We start from the raw sequence: 21,106 nt of genomic DNA, 5'->3' as shown, positions 1-21,106 counted from the left end.
AAAGGAAGGAATAACATGACTATACTCTCTCTGTCCGCTACTCAGTACAAAAGTCAAAGGCTGGTTGTCTTATCGCACACGTTTTTACATGTGTATACTCTCAGCGTTACACAATGGATGAATGAACACAAATAAAGCAATAAGGCATTCCAGAAAGCTTATATTCATTACAGTAAATCCTCTATATCAAAACAAAATAAATTAATCAAAAATAAAAACACAGTCATGGACTTCACCAATTAAATCCTATAAACCTCATTGAGTCCCCCAGGGGTCCATACTAGGCCGCCTCCTTTATTTTTACCTCTCTAGACGTAATAACGTCACCGGAAATAGCCGCTCCGCAAGGTCACAGTCACAGTGTAGATCAGCTCAAGGTTGTTTGTGGAATGGAGTTGGTAATAACGAGGAGTTTGTTCCTCATCAGTTGCCATCGTTACAATTTAGAAGCCATTCAATTAATATATTCTTCTGTCAAGCGTCTCTTTCAGACAAATTACATAATTGTCATGGTCTACAGACCATGGGGCAGTATTATGCGTGTCTTAAGTACCAGGTCTTATTACTTAACTTAAGACCTGGAGGCGTGGTCAATGTTGTTTGGCCACTCAGAATAGCCAAATGGCATTGATCACGCCTCCAGGTCTTAAGTTAAGTAATACGACCTTGTACTTAAGACACGCATAATACTGTCTCCCTGTCAGCCACTCCCACTCTCCATTCCTACTCTCAGTCATTATCACACACCTGTTCCCACTCCATACCCAGCCCAGCAGGGCCATGCCCGCAGCCCACAATACAAACCTGTGAACACTTTCACAATCAACATGCTCACTATAAAACTGGACTCATTCCACAGTCACACTGTCAGAACATAAGTCTTTGTTTCCTGTGATGATCTTGGAGTTGCCGGTTCCTTGTTTGCACTTCTGAATGGTTTGGACTTCACTGTCTTGTGTCTTTTTGAAGGTTTGCACTTTTGGACATTCTGTTTTTGGTTTTGTGCTCCTGTAAGGTACAGCTTTTTGGCATTCCTTATTTTCTGCATGCAGCTACTGCTAAACATTTTGTTGTATGCTTGACCGTGTTTGGTTCAATAAATCAGTTAATTTGAACTTCCCTGCTCTCTGCCTCTGCATTTGGGTTCAGTCATTCTGCAATTGTGACAATAATACTGTGTGTTAGAAAGCGCTGCTTGACTCGAATGACCCGTAAAATATCATCTCTGTCGGGTGGAAACCTTGTTATGTTACTTTTCATGATTTCAATTCAAAAATGAATTCATTAGCAGATCTTTGCGCCGCATCTTGAGCTTGTAGATCTGCTACTACTTATTCTATAAGTAGCTTGTAGATCTACTTTTGATGATTTTGTGTGATGCTGTATGATCAAGTAGTGGTCAGATTGGTGGGCCACGTGCATTTTCAGAGCATGGCAGATTGTGTTCCGGTTTGGATCAATGGAACTAACGCAGTATATACTTTAAGTCCATATTTATTGGTATCACAATTAAAAAAAATTGGCAAGGTTTTAAATACAAAATACCATGATACATTTTTCTTTTTACACATTTTTTAAAATATATTAACACATTTGATGCTAAGGATGGGTATACTCTTCCTATTAAATAAATACGCGAGGTGCTCCAGAAGAGTATAATTCGTCGTAAGCTGTTTAATATCAATGTAAGAATGCCTCGCTATTTTCAATTTTTGGAAACGCTCTGGTTGCTAGGCACTGGAGTTGCGCACATAACTACCATTAGCTTCTGTATTAGCCACGCTCTTTTCTCTGAAACTATGGCGCTGTCCGTGATGCTGATCAGATCGGCGATGTTCGGAGGTCATTTCTGATTTTCCGTTGATCGCGATTGGAATATTGGCGTTTTCTGGCGCAAGGATGGACCTCACCTTTGCTCGCTAGCATTGGCGCTATTGCCATTAGCATCCAAGATGGCGACACAACGGACGTGCATCATACTAAAATAGACTTTGATCCGGTCACACTCATTGTGTTAATGTAATATTATCATTAAAATCGTAGTGTTTTGCAGTACCCTCGCCGCCCACCAAATGCGCTGGAAGGGCAGTGTAACAATGAGGGGGAAGAAAACAGCCCGGTCACGTGGTTCATGTAACTCCTTTGTCACTCTAAAGCCCATAGACTCCAATGCATTCTGTCAACTTCTGGTTCAGGCCTTTGTCACTCATCGCCAATAGAAGTCTATGTAGAAGAGCCGCCATTGGACTGGTGAACGGAGTTGTCGTAACTCTCTCATCTATAGTTTCTACACGACTCTGGTGTGAACCAGTACACTCACGCTTGTGGTCGTTCTTATGTAACAATATGTGAACCAGTACACTCACGCTTGTGGTTGTTATGTAACAATATGTGAACCAGTACACTCATGCTTGTGGTTGTTATGTAACAATATGTGAACCAGTACACTCATGCTTGTGGTTGTTAACTTGTTATGTAACAATATGTGAACCAGTACACTCACGCTTGTGGTTGTTATGTAACAATATGTGAACCAGACCAGTACACTCATGCTTGTGGTTGTTCTTATGTAACAATGTGTGAACCAGTACACTCACGCTTGTGGTTGTTATGTAACAATGTGTGAACCAGTACACTCACGCTTGTGGTTGTTATGTAACAATGTGTGAACCAGTACACTCACGCTTGTGGTTGTTATGTAACAATGTGTGAACCAATGCACTCACGCTTGTGGTTGTTCTTATGTAACAATGTGTGAACCAATGCACTCACGCTTGTGGTTGTTCTTGCGCTGGAACGGCAGCGTGTGTCGCTCGTTGTCTTCCTCGCCCTCCTCGTCCGCCAGGTGTGTGTGAGTGTAGTGGTAACTGAGCCCCGGGCGATTCTTATAGCGCTTCCCACAGACTGAAACAGAGCACACGCACACGCACGCACACACACACGCAGACACACGCACACGCGCACGCCCACACACACGCCCACGTACACGCACACGCACACACACACACACACACACACACACACACACACACACACACACACACACACACACACTTTAGTTCTTTATTTGAATCCGGTAAATTACATTTTACATTAATTTTACAGGGAAACAAATATAACACGGTTGACAATTCATGGGTACCTAAGGATACACATGGCACCTCCTCCTCCACACAGACAAACTAACAGAGCAGCATTTGACAAGTTGTTTGGCTTTGCTCTTTGTCATGCCAGCTATTAGGCCACTCGTAGTCAGTTTATGTTCATTGCCCAGGCATCCAAATATCAGCATGGCGAATCTACATCGATACCCAAGGTTTGTTATGATTCCAAGTAATGGTTGGTAATTACTCGTACTGTTTATCTTGGAATGCCTGGTCCATGTACAAAAGGCACGCACGCACGCACGCACGCACGCACGCACGCACGCACGCACGCACGCACGCACGCACGCACGCACACACCTTGTGCCTACAGGGTAAAACAGAAAGTTGTGATACTGACTGTCACAGACGTATGGCTTGTCTCTGTCTTCGATGGCATTGGCGTCTTGCTGTCTTTTCCTCATGCCCCCAACACCACAGGCCTGCAGAGAACACACACACGCACGCAGGCACGCACACGCACGTACAGTAGTAACACGTTAAAAGTCATGCTCCATGCTGTTCAAGTTTAGACACACACATGTACTGTATGCATGCATGCATGCACACACACCCCCACACAGTTAGTTAAACCCCATGCTACTTCTGCTTGGTTTGCACACACACACACACACACACACACACACACACACACACACACACACACACACACACACACACACACACACACACACACACACACACACACACACACACACACACACACACACACACACACACACACACACACACACACACACACACACACACACACAGTCATTGCATGACTGCCGGAGGGAGTTGATGACACCTCGCAGAGAGGCAACAGCTCCAATTAGCAGCCTTGGTGTCAGTATTTATATGAATGTGTACGTGTCACACAGAGATAGAGAGAGGGGGGGGGGGGCTATGGGGTTGCGTTTCAGAGAACAGTATTAACCATTCAATTACCCTCCCACAGAATGGGGCCGTTAGCAGCAACAGTGAGAGTGACATTTCATAACATTGTCGCTGTCGGGCAGAAACCTCCACGTTCTAGAAATCTCCACGGTCTAAATGTTTGTGTTTTTGCTACTTGATCATAACTACAGCGTCACACGAAGGCATCACAAGTACCAGATCTAAAAGGTGAGCTTGTGGATCTGCTACGTTTGATGCTTTTGAATTTGAATCGTTGAGAGAAAGGAGGTCCCGCACATTGTCTTCACTTATATAACAGTAGTTTATTCCAGTGGTTCCCAAACTTTTTCGTGTCAAGGACCCCCAAATCAACATTTATTAGGCCACGGACCCCCCATTGTAAATCATGTGCCAGTGACCCCGATAAGGGAGGATTTTTACGGCTCTAGCAGTGATTTTCACACGCATTAGGCTACAGACCCCCGATTTAATGGCATTTCTACCTCTGGTACCCCAATTTATATTGTAAAACCACTGTTAATTTAACTCTGAGAGTGAACACATTTGTACACTCTCTGAGTTACAGACCCATAAGGGTCCATTTGGTTCGTAACTATCTCTAATTGAGCTAGGTACCCCCTGGAACTCCCTCAAGTCCGGGGACCCCTGGGGCCAGGGGTCCCCGGACCCCACTTTGGGAACCCATGGTTTATTCGGCTACTGAGAAATACAACGTTTCGGTCTCACAACCTTCATCAGGTATGAAGTATTCGCACTGGTTGCCTGCTCCAACGCACCTGTACAGTAGGTGTGCAAAAGGATTATTCTCTACAGAATTTGAACCCTTTAAAGTAACAGTTTTAGACATGTGAGGTGTCCACAGGAAGAGACGACATACTGGTATTCCTCTGAACTATCCATCCTATCCTTCAAATGTAAGCTCACAAATTTGAGAGCTGTATAGCTGTGTAGCTTCTTCTATGCAACGGTGGAATCTGTTCTTCTATATGGCTGTGAATGCTGGACCCTGAAGCCAACCCTGCAGAAGTCTCTAGACGGGTGCTACACCAGAATGCTGCGTGCAGTACTTAACATCAGTAAGAGTGCACATGTTTACCAATACCCTGTATGAGGGAATACCAAGGGCGAGCCAGAAAGTAGCAGCCAGGAGAATGAGACTAGCAGGACACTGCCAAAGACAACAAGAACTGCCAGCCAGCAAAGTAGAGCTGGGGGAACCAACACATGGGCATCGATCAAGAGGACTTCCCACATTAACATATGTGGATGTACTCAAGAATTATATTATATTATTATTATGATTTTATTTAAATATCCACATTTGCCGAGAGTGGCTTTCAGATCTTAGCCTATTTAAGCATTTCCACACTGTGTAGTTTGAGTCTGCTCAGGTTGTCCAAACTAGTTGCGACCATAGGTTGCAGATTACTATGAAAACCTGCAAAACCAGTCAGTCGTACGTTCCATCCGTTACGCCACCATATATGGCCGTCAGTCCATCACGCCTTGTGACACGCTCCATATATGGCCGTCTCCATTATGAACCTCTGACCTCATCAAACCCTGGATAGCCATACATGGATAAGACTGGATCATCACCTAGTTCTGCATATATGGAGCTACATCTGACCTCAAACCTCAAACCCTTAGATCTCCATATATGGAGCTGACCTGTTCTGACATTCCATATGTTGATCCTTCCCCACCCATCCTTCCTCTTCGATGTCTCCCTTTTGACTGATACCTGTCAATTCAAAATCTAGACGGGTCTGCCCCAAAGTTATTATTGCAGACACGCCCGGCAGCCGGGCCGAGAGTCTCTCTTCTTTATATTTAATGTTTTCCATATTTAAAAAGCATAGACTCAAGATGAGAGTTTAGCATTGTCTGTTTTGTCTATTAACTTCCCAGGCACTTTAGGGGCAGGCCCCATATTCAGTATGATAGCTCATTGTGATGTATTCATATTTTACTATATCTATTTATACTTATATGATTGTTTATCCTGTCTTGGTACTATAATTAGTATTTGATACTGTGTAAGAGGATAACAGGTGACACCTGTCTTTAATTACTGTTGATTGTATCTCACATAAAGACCTCACTTCCTGTTATCTTGTCATAACGCTGACGAAGGCCACACAGGCCGAAATGCGTTCGTTATCAACGTCAGAGGTAAATAAAGTCATATCAAATGGACATTCAATGAGTGCTGGCATTTTCTTCATTTAAACCATATACATTTGCACATGTACTAGGGGTGTCAAAAAAACTCGATTCGAATTAGAATCACGATTCCTGTTATGAACGATTCAAAATCGATTCATAATTTCCAAAAATCTAAGACATTTTCTTTTAGATTTTTTTTTCTGCTTACAGTTACAGTTTTCACTACATGGTGTTTGTGATATGAAATGTAAGCTTACCCTAATCACAGTAAACATGTCACAAGTCTTCAGTCATTTTCAAGTTACTGTAGTCCGTACTAGTCACTTCAGATCAGCACAGCTGTATTGTATTGTAGTATTGAATAGACAATCGTTTTGAATCTGGAAAAATTGATTTTGAATCGAATCGTGACCCCAAGAATCGGAATCGAATCGTGGGACACCCAAAGATTCACAGGCCTAACATGTACTGTATGTATGTATGTGAAATCTGCATTTACCCACACCTACTAGGGAAGATAGGCTTAAAGGTGTCTCACCCGTCCTTTGGTTCGGTTCTTGCGTTTGGGAACATCTTCCTCCATCTCCTCTACCTCCTGCTCATGAGGAAAATCACCAACCAATAACTTCTACAGAAATAAACAAACAGAAAGAGAGATTGAATGGTTGTTTGACTGACTGACTGACTGGCTGACTGACTGAATGACTACTTCAACACCCATTCATATCGTTGCACACTCAATCACACATCTATGTAGATTAGTTTGTTTGTTTTTTGTACTGTACAGTGCAGTCAGCAGCTGTCACCTGGCTGCTGTTATTCTGTTTATTATGCCCACATGGAGTTTCGTAGAATGGGGGTTGTTTTGCTAAGCTTCAACCGTGCTTACTTAATACAAGGCAGGCAGCGCTCTGAAGGAGCAGAGCCATTCGCTGCGTATATAACTCTAAATTCTCCCTCCTTTGTCTCTCCTCGCGTTAAACCGTCTCTGTCGGGTGGAAACCTCATATGTCCAAAACTGCTAGCAGATTGACAAGCTGGAAACTCACACCGCGTTTTGAGGTTGTGGATCTGATCTTTTTGATACTTTTGTGTGACCCTGCAGTATGATCAAGTAGGGCATTATGAAAAAGCACAAAAGGTAAATGGAATATACAGAAAGATGACAGGTTTCGGTCTGACAGCAACAAAATGTTTAAATAAGGGTTTCCTGGCTGCACTGGTCGTCCCCCAGCAGAAAGGCAGGTTCTCATTCAGGCTTATGTTCCAGAAATATGCCGTTGACGCGGCTCTCGGTGCAGCTGGGTGAAACCGGTGGGGCAGATAGCGTCTGTCCTTGCATGTATGTCCATGCACAGTGGCTGGTGACAGCCTACAAACAGTCGTGAAAACTGTCATTTCACGTCACTTCGTTTTCTTGATTATTGGTCGAAAGGATCGCATTTTTTTACCCCCATTGGTCTGAAGGACAGCCAATGAGATGACAGAAAGCATTTCCGCTATGCTCGGAAACGTGGACAGGCGGAAGAGCTCACAGAATACGCTATATGTCACTACATTCAGAGAGGCACTAATTTGGGCTTTTCACTTTTTATACAGCAGGGCTATTCAACTGGGCCAAATGCGGCCCGCGGAGCGCCCCCTAGTGGCCCTTTTTTTAAGAGAGAAAGTTACAGGTATGATGTGTGCGATATATAAAGTGCTAGATTATCATAATGACAGTAATCCTAAATTATATTCTATCATATTCAAGGGCTTTTTGAGAGAAATAGACAGACTCCTGCAGTGTGTGTGTGTGTGTGTGTGTGTGTGTGTGTGTGTGTGTGTGTGTGTGTGTGTGTGTGTGTGTGTGTGTGTTTGTATTTTCAGCTAGTGCTCGTTGACGCTCGTTCTGTCAAATAGGTCTATTCTAAGGTATAGCATATACTTGTATAGACATATATCACCCTGTGCTCATACTGTGCACAAATGTATTAGCCTACATAGATCTTTGTGTTGGAACACAAAATGCATTTGCTTCGTGCGCACGCTGTGCGGCCCTCCACACACAATCATTCTACAGTTGTGTATTCAGTTGTGTATTCAACCTAATCTAGTTGAATATCCCTGTTATACAGAATGGCTATCGTGTTTCCTTGGTGCAGAAAAGGCAGAGAAGCCAGTGCCCACGTTCTGATTGTACGGTAATGAACAGGTTGATGAGCATAAGGGGTACAATACAGTACTGTATGTATACCTCACACCACAGATGTCACTCACAAATGCGAAAGCGGAGCACCTTGAGCTGCGATGTTGTCACACCTGACGATCACGCGACCGAGAGTAGAGAGACTGTGAGGAAAAAGAAAGCATGCATCTGCAGCGATGGAAGTATAGACTATATATAGAGAGAGATCTTTGCTGTCAGGCAGAAACTTTGTATCTCCATATTTAAACTTTTTTTAGTTTTATTTGTAAATTAATACAATTAATAGTCCTACTACTTCATTCTACAGTGTCACACAAAAGTGGCAAGAAATAGCTCACAGTGATGATGTTCAATTGAGAGGGTTTTCTCTCAACAGTAAACAAACCATGAACATACAGTGTGTATACAGCAGTGATATTCAAGATGATTTAGGTGGGGTTGGCGAAAGGGTGTTCGGGTGAATTTCACTCATGTTTAGTGATAGAGTGATAGAGAAAAATCCCATACATCACAATCGGCTTTTTTCTGCCTAGCTATAGTGTGGATTCTTGTCCTAACACAAACATTAAATGCCATTGACAATGGACTTTACGTCGAATGTGGACGAGCAAATTGGCTATTTTGTCCTAACATAAATCCCATTGACAATGAATGGATGATGTACGATGATAAGAGCGCCCCTCACTTCACACAGGTGTGATTTTGTATATTTTGTTTTACTGGGTGGACCAAAGGAGAAGTTCCCAGCTCCATTTTTTAGGAATATCTTTAAAATACTCCCCCAGCATGATGAAGAGTACCTCAAGTTCCCATGTATTGCTGTATTTTGATGAGAAATATTTTTTGATGGTGTGACAAAATGTATGTTTAGTGTTGGGTTGACCACGAACACAGTCTTGTGGCCCTCGCCTCTTTTCTACAATTTCTACATTATTGTGTCCCCCTGCCTAATCGAGTTGAATACCCCTGGTATACAGGGTATCTACACATTTCTAAAGTGCCATATTAAGGGCTTTTAAGACCTTAATGCCTCTAAAATGAAATAAATAATCAGATCGGTGAACCAATATTCTCCAGCGGTTGCTCCTTGCACGCCCGCCCCTCTAGACCAGAAAGCATGCTGGCTAGGCCAGGTTAAACAAAATGTACACTCGCACACGCGCACACGCACACGCACACTCACACTCACACTCACACTCACACTCACACTCGCACGCGCACGCGCACGCGCACGCGCACACGCACACGCACACACACACACACACACACACACACACACACACACACACACACACACACACACACACACACCAATGCCAGGAGGGAACTATTGGAGCTGCGGGAGACTCCGTTATAGCCAAAAGACACGTTCACACAACTACAAGGGCTCAGAGAGAGAGAGATAGTGCATGCGTGTCTGTACATACATGCATTAATATGTGTCTTACCTGACATTCACTCATAGGCTCCTCCTCCTTGGTCTCTATCTTCTTGTCCAGGGTCTCTCCAGCCAGCAGAGACTCTAACACCGGACCCTCTGGAACCCCCCCTTCTTTCTTCAGAGACGCCTCCACGTCTGTAGCAAGTTAGTAACAACGACGCAAGGTTGAAGTGAAACACACAGCAGCAGCAGAAAGCTGACATGCACTCCATTCTAATCATTTAGATCAGCGGTTTTCAACCCTTTTCATATCGAGGCCCATCGTTTATTCAGCATTTGAGCCACGGACCACCATTTGATGACATTTAGCCTCTCAGACCCAAGACAATATTTTGTTGGATAAGACTGTGTCCACAGTTCCATGATGTATTGATCGAAATATATATATTTCTTTACATTCTTAATTGTGTAGACTTATTTTACTGTATATTAACTAGTAATGCAGGTGTTTAACAAAAATGTAACTCTTGAGAGTGTAAAAATGTACACTCATTTATGCTCTCAAGTGTTAAATATCTATAAGGGTTTGGTTACCATCTCTCCATCATTTAGCTGGGGACCATCTGGAACCACCTCAAGGACAACTGGTTGAAAACCACTCATTTAGATTTCACAGAGCAGCCTCTTGAAGACACATTTTCCCCATATACTGTAGGTTTACGTTCAGCAGTACACATTCAAATTAAACCTGTAGATTCCCCAGTCACACAGAAGGTGTGACTGGATAACAAGCTTATTGATTACCCGGTATCAATAAGCTTTGGGCTTATCAAGCCTGTTATCCAGCATAGCGACCCATGATGTCATGTTTAAACAATCAAGACAAGAGGCGATCAAGAAATAAATATAATCACCCATGCTGGCACAAACATGTCGGTCTAAAAGTGTATTTATACCTGCCAACCAGCACTGCCCGGGGAAACAAAATTACACTTTTAAAGTGATGGTACACATATTTAACCTGACTCCGCCAGATGGGGCAGCAGAGAGTACACTGGGTTCCCCCCTCCTGCTCCCATCTGGGAACTCTCAGGCAGACTTGATGCCCGGCCACAAAACGGCCTGGCCAATCAGCAGCAGCTATCACGCCTCTAGCTGATAGCTGCAGTTTACAGTTTCTTCAATATTATTTTCCAAAAGTAAAAAGGTCACTTGCCTTCCGTCTGTTAGAAAAGTACTGTATTTGAAGGCCCTATTAAAAGATACTGGTTCTGTTCAGAATACATTTATTTTTTGCCGCCTCCCGTCTTTCCACAAAATAATAGAAACTTCTCGATAGTGGGCTCGATAAGAACCCAGCTCGATGAGTCTGATCAATAAGTGTGTTCGTTATCAATACAAAATGAATGCGCTCAATCCCTGCAGAAGGTGCTGTTTGATTTTTGATCTGCATTTCTTTCAGTTGTAGGCCTACATTTTTGTCATTTTTGTTGTCCTGGCCTGGATCCAAGTAAAATCGTTTATTTTCTGTAAGCCCGTCTCCTGCTCCATTTTTGCACTTTTCATGGTTTTCACTGACTTTGTGCACGCCTCACTCCCTACAGTATGTCTGTCAAATGGACCCTTATGGGTCTGTAACTCTGGGAGTTTACAAATGGAAGCACATTTACTGCCTTACAGGTATATTTGGTTCCATTTGTACATTTTCAGTGTAGATGGGGTTCCAAACGGTGTTGATTTCGTTGACTAAATCATTGACGTTGACATCATTGTATAAAAATAACAGATCTATAAGCTCACAACGTGTCGCACTGTGACACGGTGTGAGCTTGTAGATCGGCTATTTTGCATTACGACACCAGCATCAACATCAACTGTATATTTAGTTGAATAAAATCGTATGATATTTAGTCGACTAAAACATTCCAGGAGACTAAAATATGACTAAAACCAAATGAAAATGTATTCAAAAGACTATGACTAAAACTAAATCAAAATGTGTTGTCATCAACACCAAACTGTGGGGTGAAAACTGTGAAAAAGACAGCTTTACTTTAAAGTTGACAGAATGGGCATGACAAGTGATAGAACTGAGCGCACACATGCTTCTTTGTTTATTCAGAGAACTGAGCGCACTAATGCTGTCTTTGTTTATTCCGAGATGAAGGCAGACAATTTCATTTTCACAATAGAGGACACATGAATTTGGGATTTTGCAAGTGTAAGTTATTCTTGATTTCAACAAACACAAGATGAATAGAAGCCATTAGTAAGATGTTCTGATGAAGGCCTACTATAGTCTGAAACATTAGCATTTAAATTGAGGCGCTGTCCTTGTCCTTTTTTTCAAAACGCTGCTAAGCGCTAAAGTACATCCTTTGGTTTGTTGAGTCATTTTAAGCCTCAGTGAGAGTTTTGATAAGGCTCCGTCTAGACAGTAAAGGAAATATCCATGTCTCTCAAAGTTAAATTAACACTGTAGGTCCAGAAAGTCCTTTCCAGTTTGCCTAGACTTCTGTAATTCTTTTCAGGTTTTGAATCTATTTGTAGGCATATTTGTTTGCTTTTATTTTGACAGAAGAGAGACACAAAGTTGAGGGCGGAGGGGACAACAGTCACAACACAGTGAAAGCGCTCGCGGCCCACCCATCTGACCATTTAACCACATGCAGTATATTTTAAGGCTCAATCAAAGATAGATTGGACGTTCATCGGCTACTTTCAACTCACTGATCTTTGCTCCAATCGCTACGCTCTTTATTTTGTTCCTGTTTCTTACCGATCTTGAACTCGATTGGTCCAAGCCGCGGGTCCTCTAGGATGTTTAGCCGCCTCTTCTTGCGCCAGCAGCGTGCGGGGTACGTGTACAACTGACCGGGTGCGTGGCCTAGAACAACACACACAACAAAACATGCGAGGAAATGAGTAGGAAGTGTGGAGGAAGCACACATTCACTTCATGTGTTTTCCCCAGTAAGCTCCTTGGGAAACAGGTGGATAGTAAATGGTCAAATACATAACTGGAGCGGCACGCACGTACGCTCGCTCGCTCACTCGCTTACACGCTCACACACTCACACACTCACACACTCACACACTCACACACTCACACACACACACACACACACACACACACACACACACACACACACACAGCTCCAGTTATACGTTGCTTTCATTTTCTTATTTTATTCGTTTATGGCATCGACAACATATTAAGTCCCTAGTACACTTATTTATATCAGAATATATCGGTTTTATAACCGGTGATCAACTGCTTGAATTGATGCACCACAGTCTTGGCCGGCGGTAATCATTGTTCCAGCCACTAAAAACAAACAAAATGTTGGTTGTCTAATCTAGACCTGTGACATTGACTTCTGCTATTATGAAGGTGTTTATGAAACTACTATAGTATCCATGTATTTGTCCAGTGTGACGCTTGACCTGTTTCAGGCTCAGAGAGGATGTCGAGGACACTGCCTCATTTAATCCATCCTCCAACACCCAGAGGCCAACGCTGCCTACTGTACGCACGTGTCCTGTTTATTGATTTTAGTCATGCTTTTTAATCATTATTCCAGCGAGGCTGCATGACAAACTCCTACAGCTGGTCCACGTGCAATTGAGAGATTTGATTTGGGGGGCAATAGATCACAAGCACAATAACAAGTTCCCCCATAAGTCAAGGTCCATTAGGATGGGTGCACGCCAGGGTTGCTGTCTGTCACCTCTCCTGCATTCATTGTATGTAGACTTGCGACTTGTGTCACAATCTGACCTAGGACTGTGTGTGTGTGTGTGTGTGTGTGTGTGTGTGTGTGTGTGTGTGTGTGTGTGTGCGTGCGTGCGTGCGTGCGTGCGTGCGTGCGTGCGTGCGTGCGTGCGTGCGTGCGTGCGTGCGTGCGTGCGTGCGTGCGTGCGTGCGTGCGTGCGTGCGTTCATAACAATTAAATCTTAAACATCTTCAAAACAAAGGGGTTCCAGATTGACAAAGATCAGAGACACTTTCGTCCGGAATAATAATTTATTGCAATGCCATATTGCATTCAGTTTGGCGGTGTGACTCTGCTCCTCCTAAAGGCAACACACAGAATATCTGAGATCATAAACCTCCCAGAAGCAGAGCATAAGATACAGTTATTGCATAACATGATCCCTTAAGGGCATAAGACTTAAGCTAATATACAGATTAACATAGAATCCACAGCAATATAGAATCCACAGAACAAACAATTTAAATATTGAGCCCTTCGAGCATAAATGAACTCACTGACTGCCTAGGACGACTTTGGACGAGTTTTGAGCAAAGTCACAGACTGCCAAGGACGATCATCCGATTATATTGCGGTTGCTAATCTAATGCTAGATGGATCTAATGGTAAACAGACCCTGTTGCCCTGACCAAGATGGTCGCTCCATATAGACTTCTGTGATAACAGCAATCTTTGGCCGCGTTTCTCTCGGAAATTGAGGCTCAGATTGAGGTGATTGAACAGAACGTCGATGTTAGGGGCTCATTAAAAACATCCTCGCTACCTCGCGGCTACAATATTAACGATTCTGATGACGTAAGGGTTTTGGACATATGAGGTTTCCATCCGACAGAGACTATATATTCGTCTCTGTCAATAAAAATATCCATCAATCAATCAATCAATAAAAAGCACATATTGTGCAGAAAGCCCATTAACGATAGTTCTTTCTGTCACACAACTCAAGTTTAGGATATCAAAGCGAGGCATGTGTGACTTTGTACATGAGCTGTGATAAGACAACAGTGTTCTCACCTTCTCTATCACAGTAGTGTGGTATGGAAATTGTTCTTGCAGATGACAGGAAGGCGCTAAGTAGGGTAGAGAAAGCAGCATCGAAACTCACTGGTAAAGATTTGCCTAGCATCTGTGGTATTTATAACAGCCACATCCTAAGGATGGCTCTGACAAGAATGAGGAACCAGCTCTCAGCTCTCAGCCAATGCACTCTGTGTCCTTCCTTCAGGAAAAAGGTTAGGAGGATGTATTAAAGCCACAGTCTGGTTTTCCATAACGCTGCGTATCATCATACCGCTGTTGGGCATGAAACCTTGTATCTCCATATCTCGACTTTAATGTTTTCTGTGTAATTTAATGCCCTACTTTACAGTATCACACAAAGCTAAAATAATCTACTAGATGTGCAATCACAATCTATGTAAAGCGCTTTGGATAAAATGTGTTATATACAGTAAATGCACCATTTACCATTTTGTATTATTATTATTATTATTATTATTATTTTTTAAATGTTTTTTTTTGTGGCTTTCGCCTTTATTTTATATTTTTTATGGAGGGACAGACAGTAGGCTGACAGGAAGAGACATGGGGAGAGAGATGGGGGGAAGACATGCAGTAAAGGCCGCCGGGATCGGGAGTCGAACCCGTGGCACACTGCCAGACTGGATTACCAGCCAAGGTGCCTGGACCATTGAGCCATGGCCCAGGCCTTATTATTATTATTATTATTATTATTATTATTATTATTAATGTTTCAAGTGAAAGTGGTTAAGTCTGTCTGTGGGTTTAAAAAAATATTGAACCAATGGAAAGTAAAGTACTGACAAGAGCTTGGAAACACGGCTGGAGACGTTCAGGAGCCCAAAAATAGGTTGATATCCCAAGTTTATCGACCGGCCTGAGCCTGATGTCATGCTTGTGAATGTCTAATCTTTGTAAATTAAGTTGGAGGACATGAGGGCCAGGATTAAATTCCAACAGGATGTAAAGAGGCTGCATCATCCTGTGTGGGTCTAGAAAAATGGCTGACACTCCCTGGTACCAGACCAAGAGATAATTAACTCCAGCTGAGCACTGTTCTGGTTTTCCACATGGCCAGAACAGAGCAGTCCCAAAACACCAGTGACGTTTTGTTCATATATATATACAAAAATACAAAATTAAATTAAATAAACATTTACAAAATTGTGTAATCCAGTGGTTCTCAAAATGTTCTGGATCAGGGCCTTAGGGCATAAAAAATGGGCCCACCCATCTGTGGTCAGATGGGTGGGCCTGTTACATTTAACCAATCGATTGTGTTCCGACTTCGATCAATGGAACCAACGTAGTATACTTTGAGTTCCTATTCATCGGTACCTGTATATCACAAAGAAAACAATTTCTTTGCAAGGATGGAATGAGAAAAATAGTACATACCAGTACATACTATACATTTGTAAAGCGTCCTTGGGTTCATGAAAGGCGCTACATTCAAGCTATAATTACCATGGCATGTTTTCCACATTATTTAACCACTTAAACCCCAGCATCCGTATCTCAAGAGTTTATTATTATTATTGCTAAACATCATGCATTACTTAATTTACAAGAATTCTACACAATAAGCGAATGTAGAAGAATTGTGATTTTGATCAACATTTTCCAACAGCATGGAGTTGTGGACAAAATCGTATCCAACAACAACAACATTAGTTTGGGGCCTGAGAGGCTAAATGTCATCATGGGGGACGCATTGAGTGAACTGTGTTCCAAATCAGCTCTGAAAACACGGTGTTAACTTACTGACTGCCATTGTGTATTTTGACGCATGCCAATCCAACGCACAGACCACCATTGATGCCATTTTGATGTGTATTGGCGTTTTCAGTGTTTACGATAGAGGGCGTTCTTTGCCACACGCATGCACGTGTGTGCGCGCGCACACGCACACGCGCACACACACACACACACACACACACACACACACACACACACACACACACGCACACACACACGCACACGCACACGCACACGCACACGCACACACACGCACCTGGACCTCTGTGGTTCTTCTCCATCCAGATGTAGCAGTTGCTCTGGGCCACGCCGGTCTGCGAGTCCAGGAAGGGGAGGCGCATGGAGCGCTCGGCACACAGGCGGGCATTGTAACTGCGACAGTGTTCTATAGCCTCCTTGTAGAACTCCTCGCCCAGGCTATACACCATGGAGAGAGAGACACATGGACAACTTACATTACAATTCATGCATTTAGCAGGTGGCGTATAGTAGTAAGCAAGGTAAACACAACATAATACATCAGAGCATAGACATGGTAATCTAGGATCATATGGAACTTATCATCATCCTCAGAGAGAGAGAGAGAGAGAGAGAAAGAAGCGAAATTCCAAAACCCAAAAATCCCTGCTCACTCATTCACTCATTCACTCATACACTCAACACAGCGTTTTTTTCCTTCCAATTGGTCATTTGCTTTTTGGAGTGGACTCTCAAAGCCTGAAGGGAGTGTATAGCTAGGCTTCAGCCTGTTCTTGTGGCCTGGGCCTTGGCTCAGTGGTCCAGGCACCTTGGCTGGTAATCCAGTCTGGCAGTGTGCCGCGGGTTCGACTCCCAAACCCTGACGGCCTTTACTGCATGTCTTCCCCCCATCTCTCTCCCCGTTTCCTGTCAGCCTACTGTCTGTCCCTCCATAAAACATATAAAGCCTGTTCTTGTCCTCTCGCCGGAACTGTTGACGGCCTATCTATTCTGTTATTGGATATACCGTCTCCTCGGACTATGGGTGGGTAACCTGTCTGGAGATGGAGATGGGGTCTAAAAAAAAAAAACAGCAGTGGGGGGGATGTTTTATAGAGCCGATGAAACTTTGTTCTGTTTTGAATGCTCAATGCTCATATCCTGGAATGTTAGCATAACGTGCCTGTATGCGTGTGTTGAACATATATGTTTGAGGGCGAAAGTGCATGTCCCATGTGATTTAACTGCAGCCTGAGATACTGAAGCGCATTTATATGTGCAGGAATGCATGTCAAACAGCTCATACATGAGAAATACAGCATCTAAATGAATAACACAGGGCTTGACATTAACCTTTTGAGGCATAAGTACATTTCCCATTCACTTGTCCGGGCACAAAAGTCACTTGTCCGGAGCACGAGCACACAAGGCCTACATTTTAAATCAACTAACTGTAAGTTGGTTTTACTTGGTGAATACATGTTTGAATATTAGGTGAATATTCTAAGTTTGCAAGTTAATAGCCCTAGATTAGAATGTCTATGATCTTACATATATTTCATTCATTCATGTATTCCAAAGACACAGCCATCCACGCACGGTTACCAGACTGACCTCGTCTGCATTTAAACTTATAGCACTGCCTGTGCATCCACCCAATAATTAATTCCTAAGACTTGGAGACGTTTTGGGGAGTAGTTTCATATTCATTTGAAAGTTCTGGCAGAAAATGTGTATTTAGTCAGATATATCTCCACTTTTCCACGAGCTGCACACGGACGACATTCTCTCTGGCGAGGGACCCGGAATGAGTGCAAGACTGATCAAAACTTTAGGAAGCACAAATGTATGGGGCACACAAAATAGGTTGTGTGATCAATTACCCAACACCAATCGCAACACACTGTCAATTGTGTGCGCCATAATGTTTGTGCTTCCCAAACATTGACTGTTCCCAAAGGAAGTTTTTATATTTTCAGTCTAGCTTTTCCTCATGTAAAAGTGGCGATATTTTACATAACATATCAGTTCTTTGTGGTTCTTAGTCCATGAGCCATGAGCTCCAAGATTGGAACGTTAATTATGAATTGAGTGGGAAAAACCATACCAATATTAGATTGTTATCACCATGAAACTTCCCCAATTGATTACTTACACAAAGACAAGGATTTATTGTATTACAAATTTTACATTTTTAAAATGCAAATGAGGCATTATATAGGAAAATATGCAAAAAATTGAAAATATGAAAAAGCTATTACTGTGGAAGGGTTATCATATATTAACTTACTTATATTGATCCTACTGTATATAAACAATTTAATATAGGTCTAGTTTTGCCCACCAATTTTGGAGCTCTGGCTCATGGACTAAGAACCAAAAAGAACTGAACCGGTTCAGGTTCCATTGGATTCCATTGGGTTCCATTCGGAACCAACCGGTGGAAAAGGGGTCTCTGAGAGAGAGAGAGAGAGAGAGAGAGAGAGAGAGAGAGAGAGAGAGAGAGTTGCTGTCAAGGAGTGGTGGAGGTGGCACATTTAAAGATACAGTTTGACTAACAGGCAATCTTATAGGTGAGAAAGCCGAATGCTCAAGGTTGGCAGCAATATAGCAGCCTGCCACAAAATGAGGGACAATATGGGTGAACAGATTTTGTCTGTTTATAAGTCTACTACAGTTCAGTCAGACAACTCACTGATTCATAGATCAGATCAACTCATAGATTTAACCAATATTTATTAGAGAATGAGAATACAAGTGTGCATACATTAGCATAAATAACAGAGCCCACCGGTGGTGCTGGGGTGGTGGTGGGAGCAAACATCACATAACAACCAGGAACCATATGCAGAGGAAGGCAGGAAGAGCATGCAGACTGGTGAGCTTAAGTAGTCCGCCCAATCGGTCAGCTGACTGCCACATCAGCGAATGACATGTGGGACTTGCACACACTTATACACCCACATAGTAATGAAGCATGTTAACCCCTTGAGTATAGTATGCGCCTTGGCATGAACCCCCTCGAGTATGTCTGCCTGAACTAACTCCGCAGGCTACGCATCATTTAATTAACTCATGTAATTTTGTTTGTTTTCCTTGTATTGTTTGCATTATTTGTTCTGATTCTGAATATGTATTATGAATTTGTATCATACTGCATTTGGCAATTTGCTTTGGCAATATAAGAATGCTTGTCATGCCAATAAAGCATATTTAAATTTTTGAGAGAGAGAGAGAGAGAGAGAGAGAGAGAGAGAGAGAGAGAGAGAGAGAGAGAGAGAGAGAGAGAGAGAGAGAGAGAGAGGTAGAGAGAGAGACACACACACAGAAAGACAGAGAGAGAGAGAGAGAGAGAGAGAGAGAGAGAGAGAGAGAGAGAGAGAGAGAGAGAGAGAGAAGACAGACAGACAGACAGACAGACAGACAGACAGACAGACAGACAGACAGACAGACAGACAGACAGACAGACAGACAGACAGACAGACAGACAGACAGACAGCGTGCGCACACACACACACACACACACGTGCACGCTTCTTGCCCCTTTGTTCAGTGAAGGGACAATGCATGTGCCATATGGTCACACCTGTACAAGTGTGGTTTTGATTAAAATTCAGTGTAAATTTAACTTCTTTGTTCCCTTACACCTTCTCCCTCCCTCCCGCTCTCTCTCATATTCTCTCTCTCTCTCTCTCTCTCTCTCTCTCTCTCCCCCCCCCCCCTTCCCTCTCTCTCTTACCTGTTCTTGATGACTGCACCTCCAGATTGTCTGTATAGGGGGAGAAAAAAAAGAGAAAAGAAATGTGTTGGTGAGTCACTCCTCCACCCCACCCTGCTTTCTGTCTCTCCACCATTCATCTTGCTTTCTCTTCATTTCACTCCTGTCTCTCTCCATTCATTTCTCTGTCTCTCTCTCTCCATTTCTCTGTCTGTCTCTCTTTGCTTTTCATTGTCTCTCTGCCTGCTGTATGGCACAGTTATTACATAATTGCCTAATCGCAATTGTTTGAGATAATCATTTTTTTTTTGCATAATCATCAATCATTTCCATGTCCAATGTTTCAAAAAAAAAATTCAAAATTAGAGGAAATAGCCGGTCTACAAGCTCAAAACGTTTTGAGCTTGTAGATCGGCTATTTCCACTATTAATGTTAACTATGTAACTATGTTAGTGAAGTAATGTCATACTGTATCTGCCCTGTGCAAGCCTAAAAGCCAAACAGAAATGCAGTTTTTATTCATAATTTTCCAATAAATGTTGTTCATCGACAGAAACAGAATTACATCGTTAATCGCAATCACCTATAGGCTTAGCAGCCTAGGTGCCCAGACGGTTGAGCTAACCGTCCAGGCCGTTAATCGCAATCATTTGAGTGACAATTATTGGTCAAGTAAAATGACATTATCAGTTCTACTGCCTGGACTTCCAGCTGTTTCTCTCCATATTATTTTAATGCCTGTCTCTCTTTTGCTCTCTTCCATTATCTCACTCGCTGTCCTATATGTCTCTCTATTTCTCTGTCTGTCTGTCTGTCTGTCTGTCTGTCTGTCTGTCTGTCTGTCTGTCTGTCTGTCTGTCTGTCTGTCTGTCTGTCTGTCTGTCTGTCTGTCTGTCTGTCTGTCTGTCTGTCTGTCTGTCTGTCTGTCTGTCTGTCTGTCTGTCTGTCTGTCTGTCTGTCTGTCTGTCTGTCTGCCTGCCTGCCAGCCAGCCAGCCTGCCTGCCTGCCTGCCTGTGTCCAGTTTTAATAACATGTCTTTGGTGTCTTCATGCTGAAGAGAAGATATCAAGGTCA

General features: G+C 42.9%; 1 protein-coding gene across 1 annotated transcript in view; it reads right to left on the bottom strand.

Moving 5' to 3' along the window:
* The window catches only part of dpf1 (double PHD fingers 1), a gene marked incomplete at its 3' end in the record, with an annotated part of 80,873 nt that overhangs the window by 28,813 nt on the left and 30,954 nt on the right, over window positions 1–21,106 (bottom strand). Inside the window, exons 2-8 of the mRNA XM_079513514.1 lie at window positions 20,053–20,082; window positions 16,612–16,772; window positions 12,582–12,689; window positions 9,870–9,997; window positions 6,772–6,861; window positions 3,505–3,586; window positions 2,773–2,904 (exon numbers count right to left, since the gene is read on the bottom strand). Coding sequence (XP_079369640.1) covers window positions 2,773–2,904; window positions 3,505–3,586; window positions 6,772–6,861; window positions 9,870–9,997; window positions 12,582–12,689; window positions 16,612–16,772; window positions 20,053–20,082 — 731 coding nt within the window. The remainder of the gene's footprint in view (window positions 1–2,772; window positions 2,905–3,504; window positions 3,587–6,771; window positions 6,862–9,869; window positions 9,998–12,581; window positions 12,690–16,611; window positions 16,773–20,052; window positions 20,083–21,106) is intronic.

This window comes from Electrona antarctica (assembly GCF_951216825.1).
Source record: "Electrona antarctica genome assembly, chromosome: 11".
Lineage (NCBI taxonomy): Eukaryota > Metazoa > Chordata > Actinopteri > Myctophiformes > Myctophidae > Electrona > Electrona antarctica.
This window is presented reverse-complemented; position numbering and strand designations above follow the sequence as displayed.